General features: G+C 41.7%; 1 protein-coding gene across 2 annotated transcripts; it reads right to left on the minus strand.

Moving 5' to 3' along the window:
- Positions 1 to 464: 464 nt before the first annotated feature.
- Nucks1 (nuclear casein kinase and cyclin dependent kinase substrate 1) lies at positions 465 to 24,662 on the minus strand. Of its 2 annotated transcripts, none has more exons than XM_040737282.1 (7): positions 24,399 to 24,662; positions 14,206 to 14,255; positions 12,350 to 12,455; positions 9,630 to 9,685; positions 4,381 to 4,533; positions 2,904 to 3,050; positions 465 to 1,854 (listed from the first exon to the last, which is right to left on the minus strand). In XM_040737282.1, exons 1-7 carry the CDS (start codon positions 24,413 to 24,415, stop codon positions 1,655 to 1,657), a joined length of 729 nt encoding a protein of 242 aa, XP_040593216.1. In that variant the 5' UTR covers positions 24,416 to 24,662; the 3' UTR covers positions 465 to 1,654. The 2 variants fall into 2 exon arrangements, with proteins under 2 accessions (XP_040593216.1, XP_021079392.2); XM_021223733.2 differs by having other exon boundaries at positions 2,904 to 3,053; positions 24,399 to 24,660.
- Positions 24,663 to 25,457: the final 795 nt, after the last annotated feature.

Consider the following 25,457-nt stretch of genomic DNA (forward strand, 5'->3'; position numbering starts at 1 on the left):
AAGCCACAGAGAAACCCTGTCTCAAAAAAAGAAAAAAAAAAAAAAAAAAAAAAAAGAAAAAGGAAAAAAAAAAACCTATAGCTCTATGTCCTGATGTTCTGCTAAGGTGTCTAGACTGTTCAGTGGCACATAGGCACCCTAAAATACAGTTCACTCATCCTGTTGAGGCTCGGGCCCTTGCTTTAAGAAACAAACAGAAAGAAGGGGGTCAGAACGACTAGGAAGCAAGCAAAACAGCATGGAGGCAGCATTTAGCACACTCCCACACTGTCAGTGAGTGAAAATGATAATCCATGGTAGAACTGTGAGACTCTGTAGCAGCAGGACGAACTTGTGAGACAGGTATCATAGTGTGCCACTATGAAGAAAAGGTTTAATTATCAAAAGGAAATTGTTTCTATCCCCAAATAAAACTGGTATGGTTCATGGGCCCTTGAAACAACACATCTACAGCATAAAGGAACTTCAATTATACGTATTTATAAAGGATAAATCCCAATCCTTTGTATCTGAGCTTCACATTAACTCAAACTTTATTTGCTTAAAACTTTTAACATCATCAGCCTGTAAAGAAATGCACTGTGAGGCGTACACTTATCTTGTCATCAAAATTCTAGGGAATTTCTTTTTAATTAATTTTTGATCATTGGTAAAACTATCCAAAAATAGGATATATATATATATTTAAAAACAGGAATCAATGAAAACATGAATGAAATAAGAAATTAAAAATGATTCTGGGTCCTGGTGGCCCCATTTTTTAGAAAAAGTTACTGAGAAAAAAGGACCACTGGTTCTGAGTCTCTGTGAGAAAAACAAGTATTAAATAAGAAAGCCCAGCCAGGTGCTGGTGGCACATGCCTTTAATTCCAGCACTCAGGAGGCAGAAGCAGGCAGATCTCTGTGAGTTCTAGGCCTGCCTGGTCTACAGAGCGAGTTCCAGGACAGCCTCCAAAACAATACAGAGAAACCCTGTCTCGAAAAACCAGAAGAAGGAAAAAAAAAAAAAAAAAAAAGGAAAGCCCACATTTCCAGACAAGCTCCAGGATTCCTTCCACACCCAAGGGATAATGTGAGTACTGAGTTAAGAACCCAAAATTCATGTTCACCTCCCAACTGCCTCATCAGTGAGAGTTTAGAGTCATGATTCTTTTTGACATTTACACTTTAGACATATAAGCTCATGTTAAACAACAACTGGTCTGTCAAAAGCACAAGAAAAGAAAAATAATTTTTACCTAAAACCTTTCTAGTTTTTTTGATTACTGTTAAAGTTGCTATTCTTTAGCAAAAAGCAAAGTTTCCATAGAGTCCATCTCAAATCTTATTGCTTTACAGCCGAGGGATTCCTAACTTCCATTAAAAATACAAAGATGAAGCAGTCAACCCAGTGATTAATTGACATGGCTTTCATCAGGAGGAGGAAGAGGGGTTGGCAAAGAAATAAGACCATTAGACAAAATGGCAACTTAAACCTTTCAACATACAATGGTTTTCAGAGTGAGAGATAGAGATAGATAGAAACATTGTTTCAGACAAATGAAATAGCACTGAAAGCCCATGAGTCAAGCCACAGCCCAAACCGTGTCCTACATAGGTTTCCTTTTTGTTTTTTGTTTTGTTTTTTAATAAAATCTCTCCCCAAACATCACTTTTAATCTTCCCCAGATGGGGCTTCATCTTCAGACCCTTCATCTCCAGACTTCTCGAGTGGGGGGCTTGCAGAGGTCTTCTTTTCTGGAGGGCTTTCTTCTTCCTCATCCTCTTCTTTGGGAGAAGGAGCTTTTTCCTTAGATGCCTTTGAAGCTGTAGGACGACCCACTTTTCCTTTGCCTTTCACTGGACTTGGCGTCACTGAAATAAAGAAAGTAACCGTTTGGGGACAGAAAGAGAAAAAATGCCTTTAAAAAATCAGCTACAAAAATACAAGTTTGTAAATATAGAATAAATAATCCCACCTCACTTAAAAGGAAACACATGTCCACAGGAAAAAAGCCTATTACTCCTAAAGAGGATAACATAGCATTCTGAGCAGAACTGGAGCCAAACAGTTTTTGGAGTAAAAGTTTAAAACAACAAGAAATTGTATTTGTCAGATTAAAACTATCAACAAATCTAGCTCCAACTGGGTAAGTACCTGGCAGAACCCTCGAAGACCCAGATGAATCCTTATTGTCATGGGTGGTTTTGTTTCTACTGTCAGTATTGTTAGAGAGCCCCTTAATTGCTGACCAACAACAGAGCAGTGAGTACTATGTGAACACAGTGAGGAACACTATACCTGATACAAACAGGTCATTCCCACATACAAGCCAAGCACACATGTTCTTTTTATTTTTTTAATATTTATATATTTTTATGTACACTGGTGTCTTATCTGCATGCATGTCGATGTGAGGGTAGCAGATCCCCTGGAACTGGTGTTACAGACAGGTATGAGCAGCCACGTGGGTGCTGGTGCTGGGAATTGAACTGAGGTCCTCTGGAAAAGCAGTCACTGCTTTTAATCACTGAGCCATTTTGCCAGTCCATTTTTTCCTTTTTTTCAAGATTTATTATTTTTAATTATGTGTGTGCCTGTATGTGGGTATGCACATGCGTGCAGGTGCCTAAAAGAGTCAGCAGTGTGAGCTTGGGTCACAGGTGGTTATCAGCGGCGCTGTGAACCTGGAACTGAATGTGGGTCTTCTGAAGAGCAGCCAGTGCTCTGAATCACCGAGCCACATCTCCTGCCCCAGTGTTGTCAAAGGGACCAAAGGCACACGTGAAAGCCTTTTGGATTTCTCCTATTTCTACCAAATACAAGGCCAATGCTGAAGTCTAATGAAGAATCTGTGTTGAGAAGAGTTAAGTTCCTAAAAAACTTTTAAAGACAAATGTGGTTTTACTTTCCCGGGCCTCACCTGTAGCCTTTAGTCTGGGTTTGGGCATTTTCTTTTCTTTTCTCTCAGGTTTGGACTTCTTAACAATCTTTTTGTTTTTCTTTTTTGAACTGCCATAATCACTATCATCATCGTCTTCCATTAGGAAATCTTCATCGCTGCCAGAATCTTCTGAGAGGAAAGAAGAATTTCAACGTCCAACTTAAATGTATACATCCTTCCAAGTGAACAAAGGGAAAGAATGCTGAGAATGACTGGAGGATAGGATTTGGGAGTTAAGCATTATTGGATTCAACAAGGAGTTACACTACCAACTTGTCAGAGTTATCCCTGACCCACTATAGAATGGGTATAGAATGGACTATACTAAGATAATATAACATAGTATCTTAGAGTAGAAAGAAACTTTTTTTTTTTTTGGTTTTTATGAGACAGGGTTTCTCTGTATTGTTTTTGTTTTGGAGGCTGTCAGTCTAGCCTGGCCTTGAACTCACAGAGATGCGCCTGCCTCTGCCTCCCGAGTGCTGGGATTAAAGGCGTGCACCACCACTGCCCGGCAAGAAACTCCTTTTTAAGTTCAAGATTAGATAGATTTACTGCAAATTCTGATATTTTTTAAAAAGATTTATTTATTATGTATACAGTGTTCTGTCTGCATGTATGCCTGCAGGCCAGAATAGGATGTCAGAGCATTACAGATGGTTGTGAGCCACTATGTGGGTTCTGGGAATTGAACTTGGGACCTCTAGAAGAGCAACCAGTGCTCTTATCCTCTGAGCCATCTCCACAGCACCCCTGATTCTTTTTTTTTAATTTAAAGAAATTTTAACTTATTTATTTTTATTTTATGTGCATTGGTGCTTGGCCATTGGTGTCAGGTCCTTTGCCATGTGGGTGCTGGGAATTGAACCTGGGTCATCTGGAAAAGCAGTCAGTGCCCTGAACCACTGAGTTACTCTCCAGCCCCATTTCTACTGGTTTTTAAAAAAAAAGTTTTAATTTTTCACTTATATAAACATACAAGTGTTTAGAATGCTCCAGAGGAGGAGGAGAAGCTGAGCCATCTCCGTATGCCCATAGTTTTATTCTTTTGTTTTAGAGACAGGACCTCACAATGTAGCTCTGGCTGTTGTGGAACTCACTTTGTAGACTAGGCCAGCCTCTACCTCCTGAGTGCTGGGATTAAAGGTGTGTTCCACCAAACTTGGCTGCACAGTTCTATCTTTTAACAGGTAGCATCTACCTAAATGCAAGGGACTGGATACATTTAGCTTCTTAGAAAACACCACAGTCATAAACTACAAATGCAAAAGAGATGACGCTCCATTGACCTGCCTCACATGCAAAGCCCTGGGTTAGGTCCTCACTTCTCCATGAAAACGGGAGGAGTGGTACAGGCAGATCAGTACTTCAAGGTCATCTTCAACTACACAATAAATTGAGGCCAATATGGGCTAAACAAATGACTAAAGAACAGTCAGAAAGTAACTTTACATACTCTCTTGGAATGGTGCCTCATCATCTTCTTCTGGCTCTTCCTCACTGCCAACATCTTCTAAGAGCATCTCTCTCTGTTTAGAAGCTGCTTTAGATGCTGCCTGTCGTTGCTGGCGTACATTTTTATGATCATCTTTTTCGTCTTCACTGTCATCTGTAATATAAAAGTTACTGTGACACAATAACTTCAACAATCAAAGAATTTTACATCTGCTGACAGAAGATATAGCAGTATAACTTCACTCAAAAAGAAGTAAAAATCTAACCTTAAAAAATCTTTAAAGTTGGGGCTGGAGAGATGGCTCAGTAGTTAAGATCACTGACTGCTCTTCCAGAGGACCTAAATTCGAATCCCAACACCCACAAGGCAGCTCACAACTATCTATAATTCCTGTTCCAGGGGATCCAACACCCACATAGAGAAACACATGCAGGAAAAACACCAACGTACATATAGCCAGTGCTACACAGAGACCCTATCTTGAAAAACCAAAAACAAACAAAAAACGCCAAACAAACAAAATCCTTAAAAAGTCAGATATGGTGGTACATATCTACAGTCCCATCTAGAAGATAAAGAGTTCAGGATCTATCTGCACTACACAGAGGGGCCACAATCAAGCAGTCAGGTGGGCCTCATTATAATAAGCAATCATGTGGTGGAGAAATGGCAGATAAAGAGAAGCAGAATGGTTCATACATTGTGGAAAGACACAGAAAGGATGAAGACAGTGAGAACTGGACTCATGATGGAGGCCTGCTTACCACCTGGGACCATGATGAAGGTGATGAAGAGTAAATTGAGTGGGGAGGTTTGCTTGCCATCCAGGGCCATATCTGAGTTAGCCAGGATATCAGTGGCTCCTACTGCCATCAAGTGCCACTGGTCTGGGCTGTCAATCTGGGTGACCTTCTCTGCCACTTAGGACCATGATGACAATCAGACCCAGGCTGCTGCAGAGGACTATTTCTGGGTCTGTAGTTCTATCACAGCCAAGGTCTATGTTAATGTCCATGGCCCACAAAAGACTACATGAAGCCTAGGGGCTGGGTCTGCAACCTGTGGCCTTGTTGGTGTCCAAGAGGCATGCTGCTGCCAGACCCATTCTGATCTGTGTGGCTGGGGAGCTAGGATTCTACCAGGCCAAGCTGTTGCGTGGGGGGGAGGACAACGCCAACAATGACGGACATGCTTGGGTATGTGGCCCAGCTGCAGCTGGCATCTGTGCTGAAATCTGTGGTTTAGTACATAGAGGCCTGGGATCTGAGCTGGAGCTTGCAGCTTGGTGGGAGATCTGGGTGGCCTGTGCTGCCAGCTGGGGCCATGTTGTCAGCTGGGCCCAGTCTGCTGCCGAGGGTCATGGCCCTATAGTGGCCAGGGTCTGGATTGATGTATGTGGTGCCTGTTGCCACAGAGGGCTGTGAGAATGCCCAGGGTCAGATCAGCCACCTGAGACCACGTTGGCGTCCAAGGACCAGGATGTATCCAGATCTGAGTGGCCTGTGTTGCCACTCATTGCCATGGTGACATTTGGGCTAGAGCTGCAGCTAAGGGCCATGTCAGGGTCTATGCTGATGTCTCGGGCTCCTGTTAGGTTTGAAGGCCTGAAGACACATGTGATTGGGAGTCATGTTGGTGTCTGAGCTATACTGTGGCTGAGGCCTGTGCCAATCTGAGTGGCCTACACTCCCAGCTGCTGCCAAGGACCACATCTGGATCCATGGTCCTACCATGGCTGGGGTCTGTGCTAAAGTCTAAGTTTCATATTGCCACCAAAAGTTACATAGAAGCCAAGGGTTGGGGCTGCAACCGGAGGCCTTGGTGGTATTCAGTGGCCATGTGGCCGCTAGAACCATTCCAACCAGAGAGGCCATTGCTTCCACCCAGAGCCAGGATATCATCTGGGCTCAAGCTGCTACTGTGGGCCATGAGTGGGTCGATGGTCTAGCTGCAGTTGGGATCTGTGTTGATGCCTGTGGCCCGTTTCACCTCAGCAGGCTTTAGGAAACATGCAAGGTGAAATCAGAGGGCCATGTTGAGCCAGCTCTGCCCTTCGTTGGCCCTGGGAGAGCTGGCCCCTGCACTGAGGATGATCACACCTTAGAAGAGGGCAAACTGACCCTGATGGCATGGATGCTAGGGAGCTAACTCTGACCCCAGTGGCCTAGACTGACCAGCTCAGCTACCACCCAGGCTCACCCTAAAACATCTACCCCATCTAAGACCTGCTGGAGCTCATCAAGGGACTAGCCCTGTAGAACAATACCCACAGGATCTCCATGACTCAGGGAGGCCACAGGGTATCCCAAGAGTTTCAGTGAGGATCCAATTATGAAGGTATACCAGAAACCAGAGGCCTTGAACCAGACCAGTGACTCACGGTAATGAACATTTTCAAGCAAAGCTGATGGGACAAAAGGGTGTACAGGCTGAGGCCCCATTGGCACCAGGACAAATGGAGTGTGAGAGAGGCAGGAAAGGAGGAGAAGCAAAGAGGCTTGTTGTTCTTGTTTTTTTTTTTTCTCTCTTCACTTTTGTTTGCTTGCTTACTTTGTTTTGTTTTCTTTGGTAGGAGGACCAGGAGGTGAATGGAACTGGGGTACAAGATATGAAGCTCTCAAAGAAATAAATAAAAAAAAAAAACAAAAAATAATCTTGTAAAATATAGAGTGCTAATGTTAAGAATCAACTTAAAAATAAATGTACTTGTGATATATAGACATGGGTGACCTCAAAATTATGGAGACTTGCCTGCCTCTCTGTCATCATGCCTGCCATAGACATGTAGCTTTAAGAAACTGCAAAGCTGAATTAAACTGTGAATACTTAAAATTTATAACTGTTTAATTCTAAAATTATATGCCAATCTATGTTTACTGATTTTAGAAGCTAAAGTAAGAAAAATATTTTAAAATAGAAGCAGTAAGGAAGCCTTCCAATTATCCTAAGATATAAAACACAAAAAACCATGCTAAATTACTACTCCATACAATGGATTGGGTGACCTTTTCAATCTAGAGTCAGGCAGAGGGAAATCTTTAAAAGCACATTAATTAAATGAGCTAGCTAAAGATCCAAGGAGAAGCTTATAAACATTACTCATATACTACAACGAATTAATTACTGTTTCACCAATGCAGTTATTTAGCTTGCAAACTGAAGGTGAACCTGCTGGCCTACTAGCTCTAGACTAAGCTTTATTTTACTAGTCTCTACTCATGGCTCTTTCCTGAACTTTTAGGCTTCCCTACTCTAGTCTGTCATACTTTTAAAACAGTCCCATAGGGCTTTCCCATGGTCCACGTTTTTCTTCTGAGGGAAGGAAAAAAAAAAAAAAAAAAAAGGCCAGGCAGTGATGACACATACTTTAATGCCAGCACTCAGGAGACGGAGGCAAATACATTTTGATTTTTTTTTTTTTTCGAGACAGGGTTTCTCTGTATTGTTTTGGAGGCTGTCCTGGAACTCACTCTGTAGACCAGGCTGGCCTTGAACTCACAGAGATCCGACTGCCTCTGCCTCCCGAGTGCTGGGATTAAAGGTGTGTGCCACCAATGCCTGGCTGATTTTTTTTTTTTTGAGACAGATTTTCTCTGAGTATGAGTAACTGCTAACTGTCAAAGACTTCCTACACAATGGTTGGGTTTTTGTAAGGCTCTCCCCTTCATGGTCAATATTTTAACTATTTCTAGAGCAAAAGATGAGTCTAGAGACAACTAGAGAATAAATCAAACTATGGTGGACCCTAAACTAAATCCAGTTGGCAAGAGTTGTGTTTATTACAAGTACAGAGTCATGTATCTTAAAATATTAAAAATCTTAAAGGTAAGAAATTCAAATTAAGGCTCACAAAGAACATGAATGTCAAAGACATTATCTCTGGGTCACTCGATAGTATAATTTAAGTAGGAGAGAAGGCAAAAACATGTCAGTAGAGCGAATTTAGCAGAATGTTGTCTATTTATTGTATTGTTCAACAGCAGTCATGAAAAAACAACATCTAAGAAGACAAAGGAAGGGTCAAAATGAAAGTAGCCGGAAGCAATAAGGAATATAGAATATAGAAAGCTATAAGCCACCAGATATGGATACTGGGAATAGAACTCAGGCTCTCTGTAAAAGCAGCCAGCACTCTGTAACTGCTGAGCCATCTCTCTAGTCCTTCTGTTACTGTTTGACAGAATCTCCTTATAGAACTCCCTGGCTGGCTTTGTACTTTGCAGGAATTCTCCTGTCTCGGTATCTGGAATGCTGGTATTAAAGGGTATATTCTACCATACCTCATTCCCATTAATTCTTTAAATTCAAAAATTTTTAGCCAGGTGGTGGTGGTGCATGCCTTTAATCCCAGCACTTGGGAGGCAGAGGCAAGCAGATCTCTGAGTTTGAAACCAGCCTGGTCTACAAGAGCTAGTTCCCGGACATCCTCCAAAGCCACAGAGAAACCCTGCCTCAAAATAAATAAATAATTTTAAAATTTTACAAAGTATTTTTTCTATGACTATTACTTCAAATGGCATTTACTTAGTTTGCTGTAATTTCTTTATTCAAGTAAAAGTTGAATAGCAGCTGGGAATGGTGGCACATGCCTTTAATCCCAGCATTGAAGAAATAGACAGTTGGGTCTCTGATTTTGAGGCCAGCCTGGTCTATTTGAGTTCCAGCATAGTCATGGCACATAGTGAAACCCTGTCTCAAACAACAAAACAATTTTGTTTTTTAAGACAGTGTTTCTTTGTGCAGCTCTGGCTGTCCTGGAACTCAACTCTGTGGACCAGACTGGCCTCAAACTTACAGAGATCCACCTACCTCTGCTTCCTTGAGTGCTGGGATTAAAGGTTTCCATCCAGAAAAACAAAATATTTTTTAAATGTTTTTATTTTCTTTATTTATGTGCATTTGTGTTCTGACTACATGTATATCTGTATGAGGGTGTTGGGTTTTCTGGAACTGGAGTTATGGACAGATAGATGTGAGCTACTGTGTGGGTACTGGGAATTGAACCCTGGTCCCCTGGAATCGTTGAGCCATTTCTCCAGCCACTCTAATAAAAAGGTCTCAATCTTAATTTTGCATGTAAATAACCTGTAGATACTTTAAAAAAATCCATAAAGATGAAGAATAATTTTTACCTGTGTGAAAATAGAAACTTTTATAATTCCAGCATTTGAAAGTATCTGACATACAAAATTGCTTGTTAATAAGTGAAGAGTATATTAATTATTCCTACTGCAATAAATATAGCTTACCTGCTGAGTGAGAATCATCCTTCTTAGTCTTTAGATCTTTTTCTTCTGAGTCTTCACTGTAAAGAAAAAAGAAAATGCTTATAAGTCTTAGATCAAAGTCTAAGATGGGCAGGGTACCTACATTTGTAATCCCAGCAGTAAGGATGCTCAAACAGAAGGACTGACATCAGTTCAGACCCATCCTGGGCTACAGTGTGTTTTAGGTCAGCCTGAACTAAAGAACAGGACCCTAAACTGGGTATAGTGGCACATGCCTTTAATCTCAGCACTTGGGAGGCAGAGGCAGATGGATTTCTGTGTAGTCAATGACAACCTGGTATATAGGAGGCTTTGTCTTTTAAAAAGCTAAGACCAGTCAAGGTAACACAGAGAAACACACCTCAAAAAACCAAAAGACTCTGTCTTCAGACAACAATAACAACAAAAAGTAGAATCAAATTTCTAATGCCAGAATTGAGAAGAACACTGATAATGCTTCACACAAACAAGGCCAGGGCAGTGGTGGCACACACCTTTAATCCCAGCACTCGGGGGAGGCAGAGGCAGGTGGATCCCTGTGAGTTCCAGGCCAGCCTGATCTATAGGGCAAGTTCTAGGACACCCACAGTTTATTACACAAAGAAACCCTGTCTCAAAAAAAAAATGTTCAAACAGATGCCGAGGAATGAAACTGCTTCATTATTCCCTTACCTTACACAGTGATTATAATTTAACTCCTCATGGAAAAATAAACTGAGTCCCAAGACTCAATAGGAAAGGGAGAAAGTATCTTGAACAAACAAAACCCCAAGGGCCCTGCATGAGCAAGGTCCCCAGCTTAATCCTTCTTCCCAGGGCCACAACAAACAAATTCAGAAACAAAAAACAGTGAAGGAAAGTTTATAAATCTAACTTTTGATGAAGTGTGTGATTTTTCTCTGCTATTTCAATGAGCAAAGTCTGAGAAAAGCTCAATTCTTAAATAGAAATGGATAGAAAACTGAAAACTCAACAAAACATTGACTTACAGGTTTAAGATCAACCAACCTAAAGGTTAATCTGAGCTATATGCTCTGAGATCCTGCCTGACCCCTGACCAAAACACAAAGAAAAACTTCAGGCCAGATATAGACACTGATTAGACAATTTTTTTGCTCTGCCTTTTTATTTTTATTTTTGTGAGACAGGGTTTCTCTGTGGCTTTGGAGGCTGTCCTGGAACTAGCTTTTGTAGACCAGGGTGGTCTGGAACTCACAGAGATCTGCCTGCCGAGTGCTGGGATTAAAGGTGTACACCACCACCTCCAGGCACTGATGAGACAATGTTAACAGATTATAAATGGTTCATATTTAGGAGAAATATAGGTGAATACAATAAAAAATATTTCTAAGTTGGGCTATTTAAAACTGGGTAAGAGAGATATACCCTAAACTTGAGAAGATCTGTCTCCCAGTGGTATAACAATGAATTATTATTTTCTAAAAAAAAATCACATTTCTGTAAAACATTAAGATATATATATACAAACAAACAAACTATTCAATAAACGAATACATTTATAGGGATTTTAATATCCTAAGCCTTAATTTTGTTTAAAAATTATTATTTCATGTGTATGGGTGCTTTGTCTGCATGTGTCTGTATACCAAATGTGTGCCTGGTGCCCATCAAGACCAAAAGGTGGCATTGGATCCCCTGAATCTAGTATTACAGAGAGCTGTGAGCTATTATGTGGATACTGGGAATGGACCCTGGGTCCTCTAGAAGAGCAGTCAGTGCTATTAACCACTGAGCCATTTCTCCAGCATCCATGAGTCTTAGAATGATTGAGAAATATTATTTCATTTCTTTGAATTGCTTATCTGTATGTAATAGGAGCACTTGAAAGTGGTACAGCCTGATGGTTAAAAGTGGAATTTGTGGTCTACTGAGTATGGTTTCAAAATCAAAATCAACCCCCTGCTTCATTCACTGAACCCCTCAACCTTATAGATGTGTTATGAGAACTAAGTGACCATGTACATAAAGCACAATGTGGCCCCACACTAACATTCTTACTTCATCATCATCATCTTCATCATCATCATGTCTTAAAGTTAGACATCATGAAAAGTCTGTGTTCACTTTTAAAACCAGGAGAAAAATTCTATCATTCTGCTCTCAATGTAGTTATGTTACAGTTAAATCGCAATTCATCCAATTCATGCAATTTGTGAAACTAAAGGAAAAGGTCTGGAGATGACTAGCTCAGTGGCAGAATGTTTGCCCAGCACATTTAAGGTCCTGGCTCCATTCTTAGCACTGCAACAAGAAAAAGAATGGTGAGAGGCAAGTATCTAAAATGACTATTTGAACAAGAAAGACTCATTTTGAGAGTAAAATTCAATAGGGTACAGTGCTTAGACTTCCACAAGCTTTAGTTTCTGTTTCCTGCTATTGACCACTACAATCAAGTGTCAATACCAACCTTGGATAACAAATTACAAGCCTAAAGCATTCTTTGGGCTAATGCTCTTAAGTTTGAGGAAGCAGCAAAAAGCATTCCTGGAGGTCACGTCTGATCCAAAGTTCAGACCAAGTAGCTTCTGGGGAAGAAGTTGACCTGCAGGCCTAGAAGCATAGCTGACATGACATGAAACAGACTGCATATAGAAACTTCACCTAGTTATAGTACACAGACTGTCTTCATTTCAGAGTTCTGACAATGTAACTAGGAAGATAAAAACAATGGCGCCTCCTACCTGTCTTCTTGTGAATTCTTTCCAGATCGCCTCTTATTTTTAGCTTCTCGAGGAGATGACCGAATTTTCTTCGCAGGAGGGCCTGAATCTCTTCCATAGTCTTCATCTAAACAAGCAATTTTCCAAATTCAGTTAATTATATTATGTTTACATGCTGAAATCACACATTAATCCTCATACTATTTAAATAAGTGTGACTAGATTTCCCTCAGGGTTTCTTTACTTAAAAGGGATAGGGGGAGATGGAGAGATGGCACATGCTGTTCCTCCAGAAGACCTGGGTTTGATTCCCAACACCTACATGGAGGCTCACAACCTGAATTCCAGTCCTATCTATTTTATGTAATAAATTATAATTGTCTGGTCCTTATATACTCACATTTTATACATTTACACAACAGTTTATCATTTTATACCATTCCCATTTAGTTATGATCTCCCCATGTTATTTACCTGAAATTTCATTAATATTTTGTTATAAACATCTCAAAAAGCCTAAAATCTACAATCTTAACATAATAGTGTGATCAAGTAAATTACTCTTAAACCAACTCTGGATAGTCATAACTTTAGGAAAATACCTCCAACTGCAAAAGCCCCATAAGAAAACCTTATCTTAAATGATGATTACTCTACAACCACAGTAACAGTGTAACAATGAGAACCTAGAAGTATCCTGGGACTTCAGCAATTCTTAAATTGCTGCATTCATTATGAATTCCTTAACAGAATAGTCTAATCATTATCAGCAATGTTTATTTTAATTATATGTATGTGTAGAGTATATGTGGTTATGTGCACATGAGCTTAGCATGGATGTTGAGAACTGAACTCAGATCCTCTGCAACAGCAGAATATGCTATTAACTAGTGTACTATCTTCTGCTTCTTAAAAATAACTAAAAGAAAAAAGACCTAAATAAGTGAGATTGGTGCAGTGCCCAACCCTTAACCGTGTAGGCCACTGGTGGCACATGTCTTTAATCCCAGCACTCGGGAGGCAGAGGCAGGTGGAGCTCCGTGAGTTCAAGGTCAGTCTGATACAGAGCAAGTTCCAGTACAGCCTCCAAAGCTACAGAGACCATTTCAAAAAGAAAACAAACAAAAACCCACCAAAAATGACCCTTAACCACATTAAAAACAAGAAACGTTCGAGTGGGGGGACATGCTTGCCAGGTTATACATGAAGAAGGACAGAGGACAGCTCGAAGGAATCAATTCTCTCCTTCCACTATGTGCATTCTAGAGATCAAATTCAAGTTATCAGGCTGGGCACATTACAAGCCCTTAACTACATTTTTAAAAGTTAAAAAGAAAAAGGTCAAAAACAGCTACATGCCAACTAAGTATCAACTCTGCTTCAGTTTTCTTAACTATAAATAAAACAGAAGATTCTGTAGTAGTATTATTCTATAAAAAACAACCTATTCTGCAGATACAACCTGGACAGTCATACTACTGTGCTTAGCTAGTTGCAGGTATTTTATATAAATAAACAATGCATCATAAATTACTGGACATTTAACTGTTGGAGCCTAAAATCAGATAAGAAAAAAAGTCAGTGGTTTATTTCAATGATTTACAGAAAAAGCTAAATGCCAGGCATAGTAGCACACACCTGCAATCCAGCAATCGTGAGGTTAAGGCAAGAGCATTTTGAGTTCAAGGACAACCTAGGCTATATAACCGACCTCCTATCAAAATAAATAAATAAAAGAGGACAAGTTAACCTTTTATTTTCTTTGACACAGATCACTGGGTACTTTTAAATAATAGACAGACCTTTAAAAGCATGATAAAAAGCACAGACACAGGTCTGTCAGGACAATACGTGACTTGTAGAAATCACAAACATACCTGCATCATCTGATTCCTGAAACTGTGAGTAATCAACGACCTTCCTATTTCTGCAGAGAGACAAATTTAGATAATTAAAAAAAAAAGTTTGACTTCTAAAACACCAAAAAACACATTTCAGTTTTATAAACAGAATGGTTCCCAGTCCAGGTGTAATGACACATGCCTTTAACTCCAGTTCTTGGGAAAGAAAAGCAGGCAGATGTATGAGTTTGAAGCTAGCCTGGTCTGCCTATATAGTAAAATAGTAAGACTCTGCCTCATAACAAAAATAACAACAAAAACCAAAACAGACAAAAATCAACTCTCAAACTTACACCACTTACCTCAGTGACAGCTTAAACTATTCTTCCCAAGCTTTAAACTTCCCACCTCCCAAAGAGCAGAACAGGCAAGCAGGGCTGTTCACCACATGTATCCACTATACATAGATAGATATTCCACATTTATTATACATTGCTGTGGAACAGTCTTTGTACACTGTAAATATGTATTACTCTCACTGGTTAATAATGAGCTGACTGGCCTACAGCTATGGATAGGAAAAGACTGGGCAAGAAAGCCGGTCTGGGAGGGCACTAGGAAGAAGGGTGGAGTCTCAGAAGAAGCAGAGAAGCAGCATGGAAAGTTCATACATGAGGTAAACAAGCCATGGGGCTGCACATAGATTAACAGAAATGGATTCATTTAGTTATAAGAGCTAGCTAAAAAAAAAAAAGCTTAAGTTATAGGGAGCATTCATAATAAATCTTAAGTCTCTGTGTGATTTTTTGGGGGAGTGGCTGGTGAGACAAAAAAGTCTACCTACAGCTGGGCGGTGGTGGCGCACGCCTTTAATCCCAGCACTCGGGAGGATCTCTGTGAGTTGGAGGCCGGGCTGGACCGACAGCCTCCAAAACAATACAGAGAAACCCTGTCTCGTAAAAAAAAGTCTACCTACAATACATAAACATTCATGGGTGAAAATGTTAAGTGTTAACTACCCCCTCCCACCCACATTTTTCTGTATTATACAGCTCTGGCTGTTCTGGAATTTGCTTATATAGACCAGGCTATCCTCTAACTCAAGAGATTCTTTGCCTTTGTCTCCCCAATAGTAGGATTAAAGGTATTTGACACCATGTTTGGTTGTTAATTTTTCTTTTGTTTTTTGAGACAAGAGTTTTACCATGTAGCCCTGGCTGTTCTGGAACTCACTGTGTAGACCAAGCTGGTCTAGAATTCAAAGATCCACCTGCCCCGGCTCCTGAATGCTGGGATTAAAGGTGTGCTCTACCACCAGCCAGTCTTTTTTTTGAGGGGGGGAGGAGGGTGTTATTTTATTTTTACTGTTATATACATAGACACTTATACTTGGTAAAACAAGATTACGGCTAAGCAAAAAAGTTTTTAAGATATATGTTATAATGCTCCCAAATTATGATAAAACTAAGCTTTAGAAGAAAAAAATTCACTGTAGTCAAAAGATGCTTTAAAAAAAGGTGTGCTTTATATGTACATTATCTATGTACGTGTATGCACACCGTGTTGTGTTCTGGTATTCATGTAGGGCAGAAGGTCTTAGATTCCTGGTGGTTGTAAGGGTACCTAACTTGGGTGTTTGCTTTTTGTTTTGAGACAGGATCTCACTATGTAGCAAAAGCTGACTTCAAACTCATGATCCTGCTTCCCCTGCTCCAATTACAACTGTGTAACATCATACCAAACCAATGGAACTATGCCTTCTGTTTTGTTCTAAGAAAACTATGAGATCTGGAGATGACTTTGAAGTATACAGGAGAATGTGCAAAGGTCATATACAGCACTCTATATAAGAAACTTGGATGCTTGTTGTAGGGCTAAAGTACATTTTTTTTAATGAATTGGAAGCTAAGGAAATTTACCATGATCCAAACCTAACATTTAAGAGGAGGATTAATAAAATACAAGGGCATGACATGCTCTATTTATTTCTAATCAAAACAACAAAAGTCTTGTCAAAATCCTACCAGAGAGCCAGAAATGGTGGAAAGCCTGTCATCCAGTCCCCAGGAAGGTCAAGAGACTGATGTGGACTAAGCTTCAGAGAGCCCTAGTCTCAAACTGCTACTATGTAAATGCCAAGTGGAACTAACTCTCCACATGAACAGCAACTACCAGAAATGTGAGCAAATATACCATTTCAACATAGCACAGATGACTGAAATAAACTAAATCAGGGCCCTGCCACAACTAGTTCTGTCCTTGAGGAAGAAATTCGTCCTCACTAACCATGTAAAACAGGAGGAATACAAAATACTCAAGAGTAGGGCTGGAAGCATGGCTCAGTGGCTAAAGTGCTCTTGACCATTTCCACTCCCAGCAGGTGGCTCAAAACTCTTATAACTCTAGAGAATACTACCCAATCATCTGAACTCCACATGCACATGCCCACACATAATTAGAAATAAATATGCATTCTTTAAAGTTAAAGACTATCTAATAGTGACAGAATATTTATTGAGGGCTGATAAAATGGGTAAAGATACTGGTCATCAACTCTGATGACCCAAGTTCAATCTCTAGGACCAGCATGGTGGAAAAGAATGGTTCCCACGATTGTCCTCTGTCCTCCACAAGGAGGATATGACATGTGCATACCCACATGCATATCACACAAATATATATATATGTTGGGGAAGTCCTGTGTATATGTTAATAAATTACTGCTGGCCAATAGGAATCTAGATAGGTGGGGCTAGGAGTCCAGGAGGATTCTGGGAAGGAGAAACACAAGAGAGTCAACATGTAATGCCATGGGGGTAGGAAGCCTAGAACTATTCTCTGGTAAGAAACATAATTAGATTAACAATTATGGGGTAATTACTTAAGTCAGAGCTAGCCAGTTAGAAACAAGCAAGGCCAACAGCTTCATAATTAATATAGCCTCCTGTGTGTTTATTTGGGACTGATGCGGCTCTAGAACCAGGCTGGCGGGAAGGCTCCTCTCAAGGAAAGCTTCTCTTAACATATATATATATTTAAGAACGAGAACATCAATTTCACAACCAGAAATATCACTTTTGTTAGCTCTAACAAAAAGTACTCTGAAGAATGAAGGGGTATGCCCCCCAAGCCCCCTTCTCACAGGGTTTCTCTGTAGCTTTGGAGCCTGTGTCCTGAACTTGATCAGTAGATCACATTGGTCTCAAACTCACAAAGATCCACCTGTCTCTGCCTCCCATTAAAGGCGTGCACTACTACTGCTCAACGGAGTGCAAGGTTTTATAGTTAGAAAAAAATTACTGCGTTTTGAAATTATTTCTTAACCCCCTCAATTTTACAATAAGAAAATGGAACCAAGGCCACAGAACTTAGCTTTGAGACAGAGTCTCACTATGTAGCTTTGACTAACTAGCATAGAACTCACTATGTAGACCAGGCTGGCCTTGAATTCATAGAGACCCACCTGCCTCTGCTCCCTGAGGGCTAAAATTAAAATTGTGTGCAATGATGCCAGTCCTAGAATTTAATTTTTTATAACAAGTCTACACATCTATCTGAAATCTACATAAGGAAAGCTGAATTAACAACTGTCAATTGCAAAATCTAATCTAATTATCAGGACCTTAAATTTTACACCATGGAGAACATAGCCATTTTAAAAATACGTCTAAGAGACTTTTAAACAATCTAAAGTTCAACCAATGTTTGACTGCACTGCTACTTCTATCCCAAAGTTAATTTTTATTATAAAAAAACTGAATTTTCAGGGGGCTAGAGAGGTGGCCCAGCCATCAACAGTACTGGCTGAGTTCAGATCCCAGCATCTAAGTCAATCACTTGTAACTCCAGTTCTAAAGGATCCAATACTCTCTTTTGGCACAAGACACTCAAATGGCACACACATATACATACACGTTGGCAGTCAGCATCTCATTTATCAAATGAATGAGATCCTGCAGAACAGCTTTTCAACTTATAGGCTATAAACCTCTGTTACTGGGCTGTGGAATCATTTATTGGTGCCTAAACAGCATTTTAAAAGAAAAACAGCAAATAGAAAATAACAACAACAAAAAAACCCCTGTACTCTAGCACTCGTAAGTTCCCAATCTTGAGTGGATTATAACATACACAGATTTCAACTGGAATTCTACCAAAGTAGCTCAAGAGCCACTTAGGGGGGGAAAAAGGAGACTGCAGAACTGCAAGGACACTTCCAGATTTTGGCAACAAACATGGCATTTTTGTTTGTAAATCCACATGTGTGCAGTGCTCATGGAAGAAACCAAGAGAGGTGTGTGTGTCCGTGTCCCACCCAGGGCTGGAGTTACAGATGGTTGTGGGCAGCAGATCCTCTGGGAGACAGCAAGAGCTCTTAATCACTGAGAAATCTCTTTAACCCTTCCTCTTCTATAGCTTGGTCTAAAACTGATGATCATTCTATTTTAAGCCTCCTCTGTGCAGAAAATATGGAGCATACCACCAAACCTGGCTCAAAATATCTTTCGTTTGAGGCACCAAGTTTCTTAAAGTTTAAACACTGCCAGTCAGGTGCAGTTGTGCATGCCTTTAATCCCAGCATGTGGGGGAGGGGGCAGAGGCAGGCCTGAGTTCTGAGGTTAGCATGATCTACACAGTAGGCTCCAGGACAGCCAGGGCTAAGGTGACCCGGTCTCAAAAAATAATAAATAAAAATAAAGACCTACCAGATTTTGGTAGTGTGATAAGGAGACACAGCAAAATTCTGCAGATTCTGTTATGGATACTAAATTCTAAATGATCTTATCCAACCTTGAATCTTGTCAACAAAATCCCAAGAGAGCCAAGGTAAAATTCACTCATTAAATAGTTCTTCATAGGGAGTGCAAACCTGTTTCCACCATCTACTGACTAGGTCATATAGTTCTAGCTACCGTAATTACCTTGTCTAATCCTATCCCTTCCTCCTCAGAGCAGCCCTTAATATTTATATTAACCTCATTTTTTCTCTTGCAAAGTAAGTATGTTTTTGTTTGTTTGGTTTTGTCTTCCTAAGACAGTCTCTACATAGCCCCTGTGCTGTCACTCACTAGGTAGACAAGGCTGAACTCAAACTCAAGATATCTACTTGCCTCGTCGCCCCAGTGCTAGGTTATTAAGTGTATACCATTCCCAGTCCCTCAACACTATGGTTTAACAACTCACTTATCACATATTTAAAGTACCTTTGTGATGCTCTAGTTGTTTCCTCCAAACAAAGGATAAAGTAAAATCTGCCCAGTAAATGTTAACAAAAAGGTTCATAAAAGAGAGGGGAATAAGTAAGGATTACACCTTCCTCTACTAATTCTATTTATGCTGTTAACACAATCCAAGATCTCAGTTCTTTGTTTCTTTGCACAGATTTTACACTATAATTCTAATGACTTCTCTCACACCATCATTTCAACATACTACATTTCTCTCAACTTCCTATCTTCTGCAAATGCCATCAGCCTTCACCAAGAATAAGAGAATAATAATAATAATTCTTGATGAATAATAATTCATCAAGAATAGAGACCCCCTCCCATGGAGGGGGGAGACATAATGATAGGCCAAGAACAGAAGATTACAACATTTGTCCATCTGAGACATCATTCTGTTTGGATTTCTCTATCTCCCGAGATCCTGATGTGAAACTGAAAAACCTTTGTTAAAATAAAAACTCAGCATTTTTCACAGAATTCTTTTGCTCTAATAAACCTTTTATGTTTCCCTTCTGTGATGCTGAAGTAAAATTTAGGGCTTCATGCATGCTAGCCAAACAGTAAGCTACGTCTGTCTCATTTTAAAAACCAAAAAAAGCAAAGCGTTTACTTAAATCATTGAACTTTTTAGGGCATAAAATTGTCCATCTAAAAGTAAATCAGGGCTGGAGATACAGCTCAGTTGGTAGAGTGCTTGCCCAGCATGCACAAAGCTCTGGGTTCAAATCTCAGCACTACATAAATTAAGCCTGGTATCAGGTTTGTAATCCCAGGAAGTAGAAGAAACAGAAACCCAAGCTCATCCTTAACTACATATTAAGTTATAACCAGCTGGCTATACACAAGACTGTCAGAAATAGTAAAATCATTAGCCTGGTGGTGGCGCACACCTTTAATCCCAGGCAGATCTCTGTGAGTTCCAGGCCAGCCTAGTTTACAAAACTACACCGAGAAACACTGTCTCAAAAAAACAAAACTAAACAAACAAAAGAAATAGTAAAATCAACATGTAAGAGTATATATTTGGGTGTAAAGGTATAACTCAGCAGTAGAAAACCAACCAGACAGTATAAATTTGTGTTGTAATTCATATTTTAAAAAATTTGTCTCACGGACTAGAGAAATGGCTCAGCAGTTAAGAACATGTAGGACTCGTAGGCAGGGCATGCTGGTGTCTACCTTTAATCCTAGCAGAGGCAGGTGGCTCTCTGAGTTTCAGGGCTGGGTCTACATAGTGAGTTCCAGGCCAACCAGGGCTACATCTCATTATGTAGGCCAGGTAGACCTTGCACTTTCCATATTCCTGTTTCAGTTTCTCAAGTACTAGGCCGACAAGCTTTATAAGATATCCCCGAAGCTTTAAACATTTAAGTCTACAGATAGGAATTTCTTTAAAGTCACACTTCTTGTTCACAGGCATACATACATCTGGAAGTAAAGAACAAACCCCACAAGGAAACAGGTTCATCAACCCACATTTAACTGGATACTAAATTTAAGCACATTCTTGCACTTAGTTGTTAAATTCTAAAATATCTCCAATTGTCAAACTTAGCTAGGGTCTTCTTTAAACTTTTTTTGTTAAGAAAGAACATTAAATTTTAGAATTCAGACATCTCAATTTTCCTTGAAAACAAAACTAATTTTAATCAATTTATAAGAGCCTATACCTTTTCATTTAATGGCAAAGACTGTGTGTGTGTGTGTGTGTGTGTGTGTGTGTGTTGGAATAGAGAACAACCAAAACCAAAAGTGTCATCATTTGGGGAGTTAAGGGCAGGATTTAAGGTCATCTTTAGCTAGACAACAAGCCTAAGGTTGGCCTGGAGCTATATAAGACACCAGTTCAAAAAACAAAACACCCCAAAACAAACAACAAAACACTCATAGAGTGGTATGCCTCAGTGGTTAGGAGTGTTTGTTGCAAAATCATGAGGACAGGAGTTTGGATACTAGTGCCCACACAATAAGCCTGGTGTCCCAGAGCATGGCTGCAACTCCAGCTCCAAGAGGCATAAACTGAAGGGTCCCAATGCTTATTGTCTAACCAATTTAGAAAACGTGAACATCAGGTCCAGGAAGAGACTCTACCTCAAAAAGAGTGATAGAAAACACACGAAGTCTGCTTTTGTTTGACCTCTTTGCACACATGTATACACACTTGCAGCATCTCAGAGGGGAAAATTAAAACAAACAAAAAAAAACAGAGCTAATGAGATGGTTCACAGGCTAAAGGCACTTGTGCCAAGAATAAGTTTAATCCCCAGAATCCACAAGAATGGAACTAACATCCACAAATTGCCCACTGACCGTAACCAGACAGGTGGTATGTACAGCCACACACATATACTCAAGTAAAGTTAACTTTAAACAAAGTGCAATCAATCAGAGCTAGGTTACAAAAGAGTGCCGATATTAGGGGACTTACTTCACTGGGTAGACAGGGAGTCTACTTACTATGTTGGATCAAGAAACCTGGATGAACTAGTAACTCTGGGCCTTCTCATCTTTTCTTCTTCTTTAAGACTTATTTATGTACATTGGTGTTTTGCCTGCATGTATGTCTGTGTGAGGTGTCAGGTCTCCTGGAACTAGAGTTAGACAGTTGTGAGTTGCTATGTGGGTGCTGGGAATTGAACCAGGGTCTTCCAGAGGAGCAACCAGTGCTCTTAACACTGAGCCATCTCTCCAGCCCCCTTTTCTTTTTATTTCAGTAAAACAAGATCTCACTGTATAGCCCTGACTAGACTAGCCATCTGCTTCTGCCTCAAGTGCTGAGATTAAAGGTGTGTGTCACCGTGCTGAGCCAATTCTCATCTTTTATAAACATCTTCTTTCTTTTCAAGGTTTAAGAGTTTAAAAGAAAAAGACATACACTATGTGCTTTAATCAACACTGGCAACATACTATTCACCAAGCAGAAGATCAAGTAGTCACTGTGGAGGTGGACTCTGTTAACTATGAAATGTAGGTTTTACAGGTCACTTTGATAGATGATGCCTACTACCATAAATTTCACCTATTTTTTATTTCCCTTTGAGAAAAAAAATCCTTTTAGAAAACAGTATTGCTATTTTGTAGAATAAGGGGTATTTTTGATGGCCTCCATTGCCACCTGGACTTGTTTAGTGTTAAAACACAGCTCATGCCCCCCACCCTACCTGCATGCACAGGATGAGTGGGAAAGAGAAGTTTTCATTCCAGGTATCCTAACTTTCAATAGCCACCCAGACTCCTGACTCCTTGCCATCTAGTGGGACAGCTGGTTACAAAGTTAAATGAGTTGTGTCTCAGATCTGAATTTGAAGCCAGTCTGAGTTCCACACTTGCCAAGGTTACACAGTGAGAGCCCTCTCAGAAAAAATAATCTATTTAGCAAAAGGAAAAAAAAAAATAAAACAACCCAAGTTCTAGTCCCAACTAATGCAAGGAAACACTTTTACCCAGGTCCCTTTTAGGCTGCCTGCCAGCCCCTCCCCCTCCCATTGCTTTTACCTCACTTTCTTCCTAACCCTGGACTATGTTATGCAATTAACTTGAATCTAAGACCTAAAGTAATTGCCCTGCAGACTCAAATTCGAACTCCAAAACTTAGTGTGCTTAAATTAAAAGGGAGTAAACTACTATAGTAATTACTTCCAAGCGGTAATGATAAGCTTAATATTGTCTGTATTTCGAGCAGATGGTAGTTTGATCAGTTTTATGTCCCCACCATAACCTGAAAGAGTCATAATGACTGCTTGCCCAAATGGCAGCAAAGCTCACAGGAGAGATGGCAGTTTGGAGGTGCGGGTTGAAGCAAACTGGAAAAAGCAAGCAGATAGGTAAGTCATTCTCAGTAGTCCCACCCCCGCGCGTGGGAGGGGTACGCAGTCCTAAACTATCACCAACAGGAGATCATTTTTATGGGAGACACAATGGTGGGGCACCAAACCGTTGCCAGATCCAAACCGCTTCGGCATCAACATACTTCCGATACCGAAACTTGGAATGGAGAATTGACAAGTGTAAGAACACTCAAGAACTAAATCTTTACCTATTTAGAAAAACTCTAGGCAAAGGAGCTGCTCCTTTACGAGTAACAGGTATTGACTTTGGTCTCTCCTCTCTCTTTCTGGCCTCAACAGACTGGACTAAACCACGCCCCTCCACCCAAGGCACATTCCATACACCAGCCCTGGAAGACATTAAAGGGGAGCCCACCGAGAGGGAGAACTGAAAACTTCTTGACACCATGCGAGTTTAAGTCTGATCGCTAACGGAACGTAGTCCTTTCATGACGAATGTCACTCGGGAAGAGATGGTTACACACGTATCCGAGACGTGTACGAGGGTGAGGGGGAACGAGAACCACGCGGGATTTGGGTCGTGCGGTTAACTCGCACGTCCCCGGAGGAAGGACATTTGCAGACGAAGGAAAAGGAAAACGGGGTTAACTCGTTCAGAACTCGTAGGTGGGGAGAAGAAGCGGCCCTTATTTTCCGGGCCTTAGTGTCAAAACTCACTTTTGCCCCAAGGGAAAAAGAAAGCATGGGTCCCGCCCAGGCCGGACTAGGAGGCGGGGTCTGCCGTGACCCCGAGGACGGAGGCGGGGCCGGGCGGCGGGGCACCGGGAACCCGCTCGCCAGGACGCCAGGCTGCCCGCAAGCCTCGGGAGGACGCAATCCCGCGTGGCTGTCCCCGGCTCGGCAGCAGGCTCGGGCCGGGCTCCAGGGTGCGGCCTACCGGACCGCCGGCTGCGCGCCCGCGCCAAGCCAGGGCGGAGGTCGGAGCGGCCGCGAACCGACCCGGGCCCTGGGAGGTGGCGGTGGCGGCGGCGCGCACGGGCGCGCCACCCCCACCCCGCGCGCCGCCGAGCACCCCACGCGCAGGGGCGCGCTTGAACCCCGAGAGAAGGCCGCGCGTGGTAGTCAGGAGCACGACTCCAGGCCCGTGGCCCAGCTTCTTCGCCACTCACCCCGGCCAGACCAGCCCGCCCCGGGCCTGGGACTCCGCACTGACCTGACAGGCCGAGACATGTTCGCTGTCGAGGCTCGACCGAGTCCAGGAGCCGAGGACCAGGACCCCCCTCCCCGCGCGCGCTCGGCGCCCCACCCCCCCGCTCCGGCCGGCGGGGCCGCTGCTGCCGAGCCCGGAGCTGCTGGCTTCTTAAGAGTCCGAGGCTGCTTGTTTCGGGCCCTTGGATCTGACGAGCCCCCCGCTCCCCCGTCTCCTCAAAATGGATGAATCAAACCAGCCGAAAATGCGCCAAAGCCGTGGCGCAACCAGACCCGCTAGGCTTTGGGCTCCCCGCCCCAGCACGCCCGCCCTGCCCCAGCACGCCCGCTCATTGGTGGCTTCTGCCAGACGCGCCCTAGTCATTAGTCCGTTTGAATCATCACGCCTCCGAGGCCCCGCCCCGCTCCCTGGTAGGCCCCGCCTCCTCCATGGGGTCCTGTTAGTCAAGATGCGCTGAGAGCGCAGGGCCGCAAAACAAAAATGGTCGCCGATTGCCCGCCCCCTGCCTTCCATACCAGACCTGCAGATTCGGCGAGGGTTATATTGTGAGCCCCTCAAAGAACCTGGCTTATATAGAGTTCAGTGTGGACCAAGTGTTCGTGACGTGGATTTAATTTCTCCTGGGGTGACTTTCTGCACATCAGCTAACTGCATGACTCGTGAGATAGGCAGCAGATTCGTCACTAAGAGACTACTTCAGAATTGGAGGGAAATTTCCTAAATTCAAAAATTTGACCTTAATCTTAGAAATCCTGTGCTCTGTCTGTAGAGTTAACCTCCCAGGGCTCAGCCACGCTGCCGGAATTCAGAGCTATGCTCACAATCAAGGAATATTTCGATCCCATTCTTCTTCATTCTGATCTTTGAGAGCTACTCCATACTCATTAAAACCCCATTTCCTGACGTTACCATTTCAAAGAGAAAGAGCTGGATGATTAAGAGTGGGAGTGGTGACAAAAATACTTGCTTCAGAATTCTAAGGCTTCGTAATTGACTAGGTTCCACTTTCTACACCTCAGTTTTATGATAAGTAGAACTGGGAACAACACTACCTTATTACTA

The sequence above is a fragment of the Mesocricetus auratus genome, unplaced genomic scaffold (assembly GCF_017639785.1).
Source record: "Mesocricetus auratus isolate SY011 unplaced genomic scaffold, BCM_Maur_2.0 Super-Scaffold_100676, whole genome shotgun sequence".
In the NCBI taxonomy this organism is placed as follows: domain Eukaryota; kingdom Metazoa; phylum Chordata; class Mammalia; order Rodentia; family Cricetidae; genus Mesocricetus; species Mesocricetus auratus.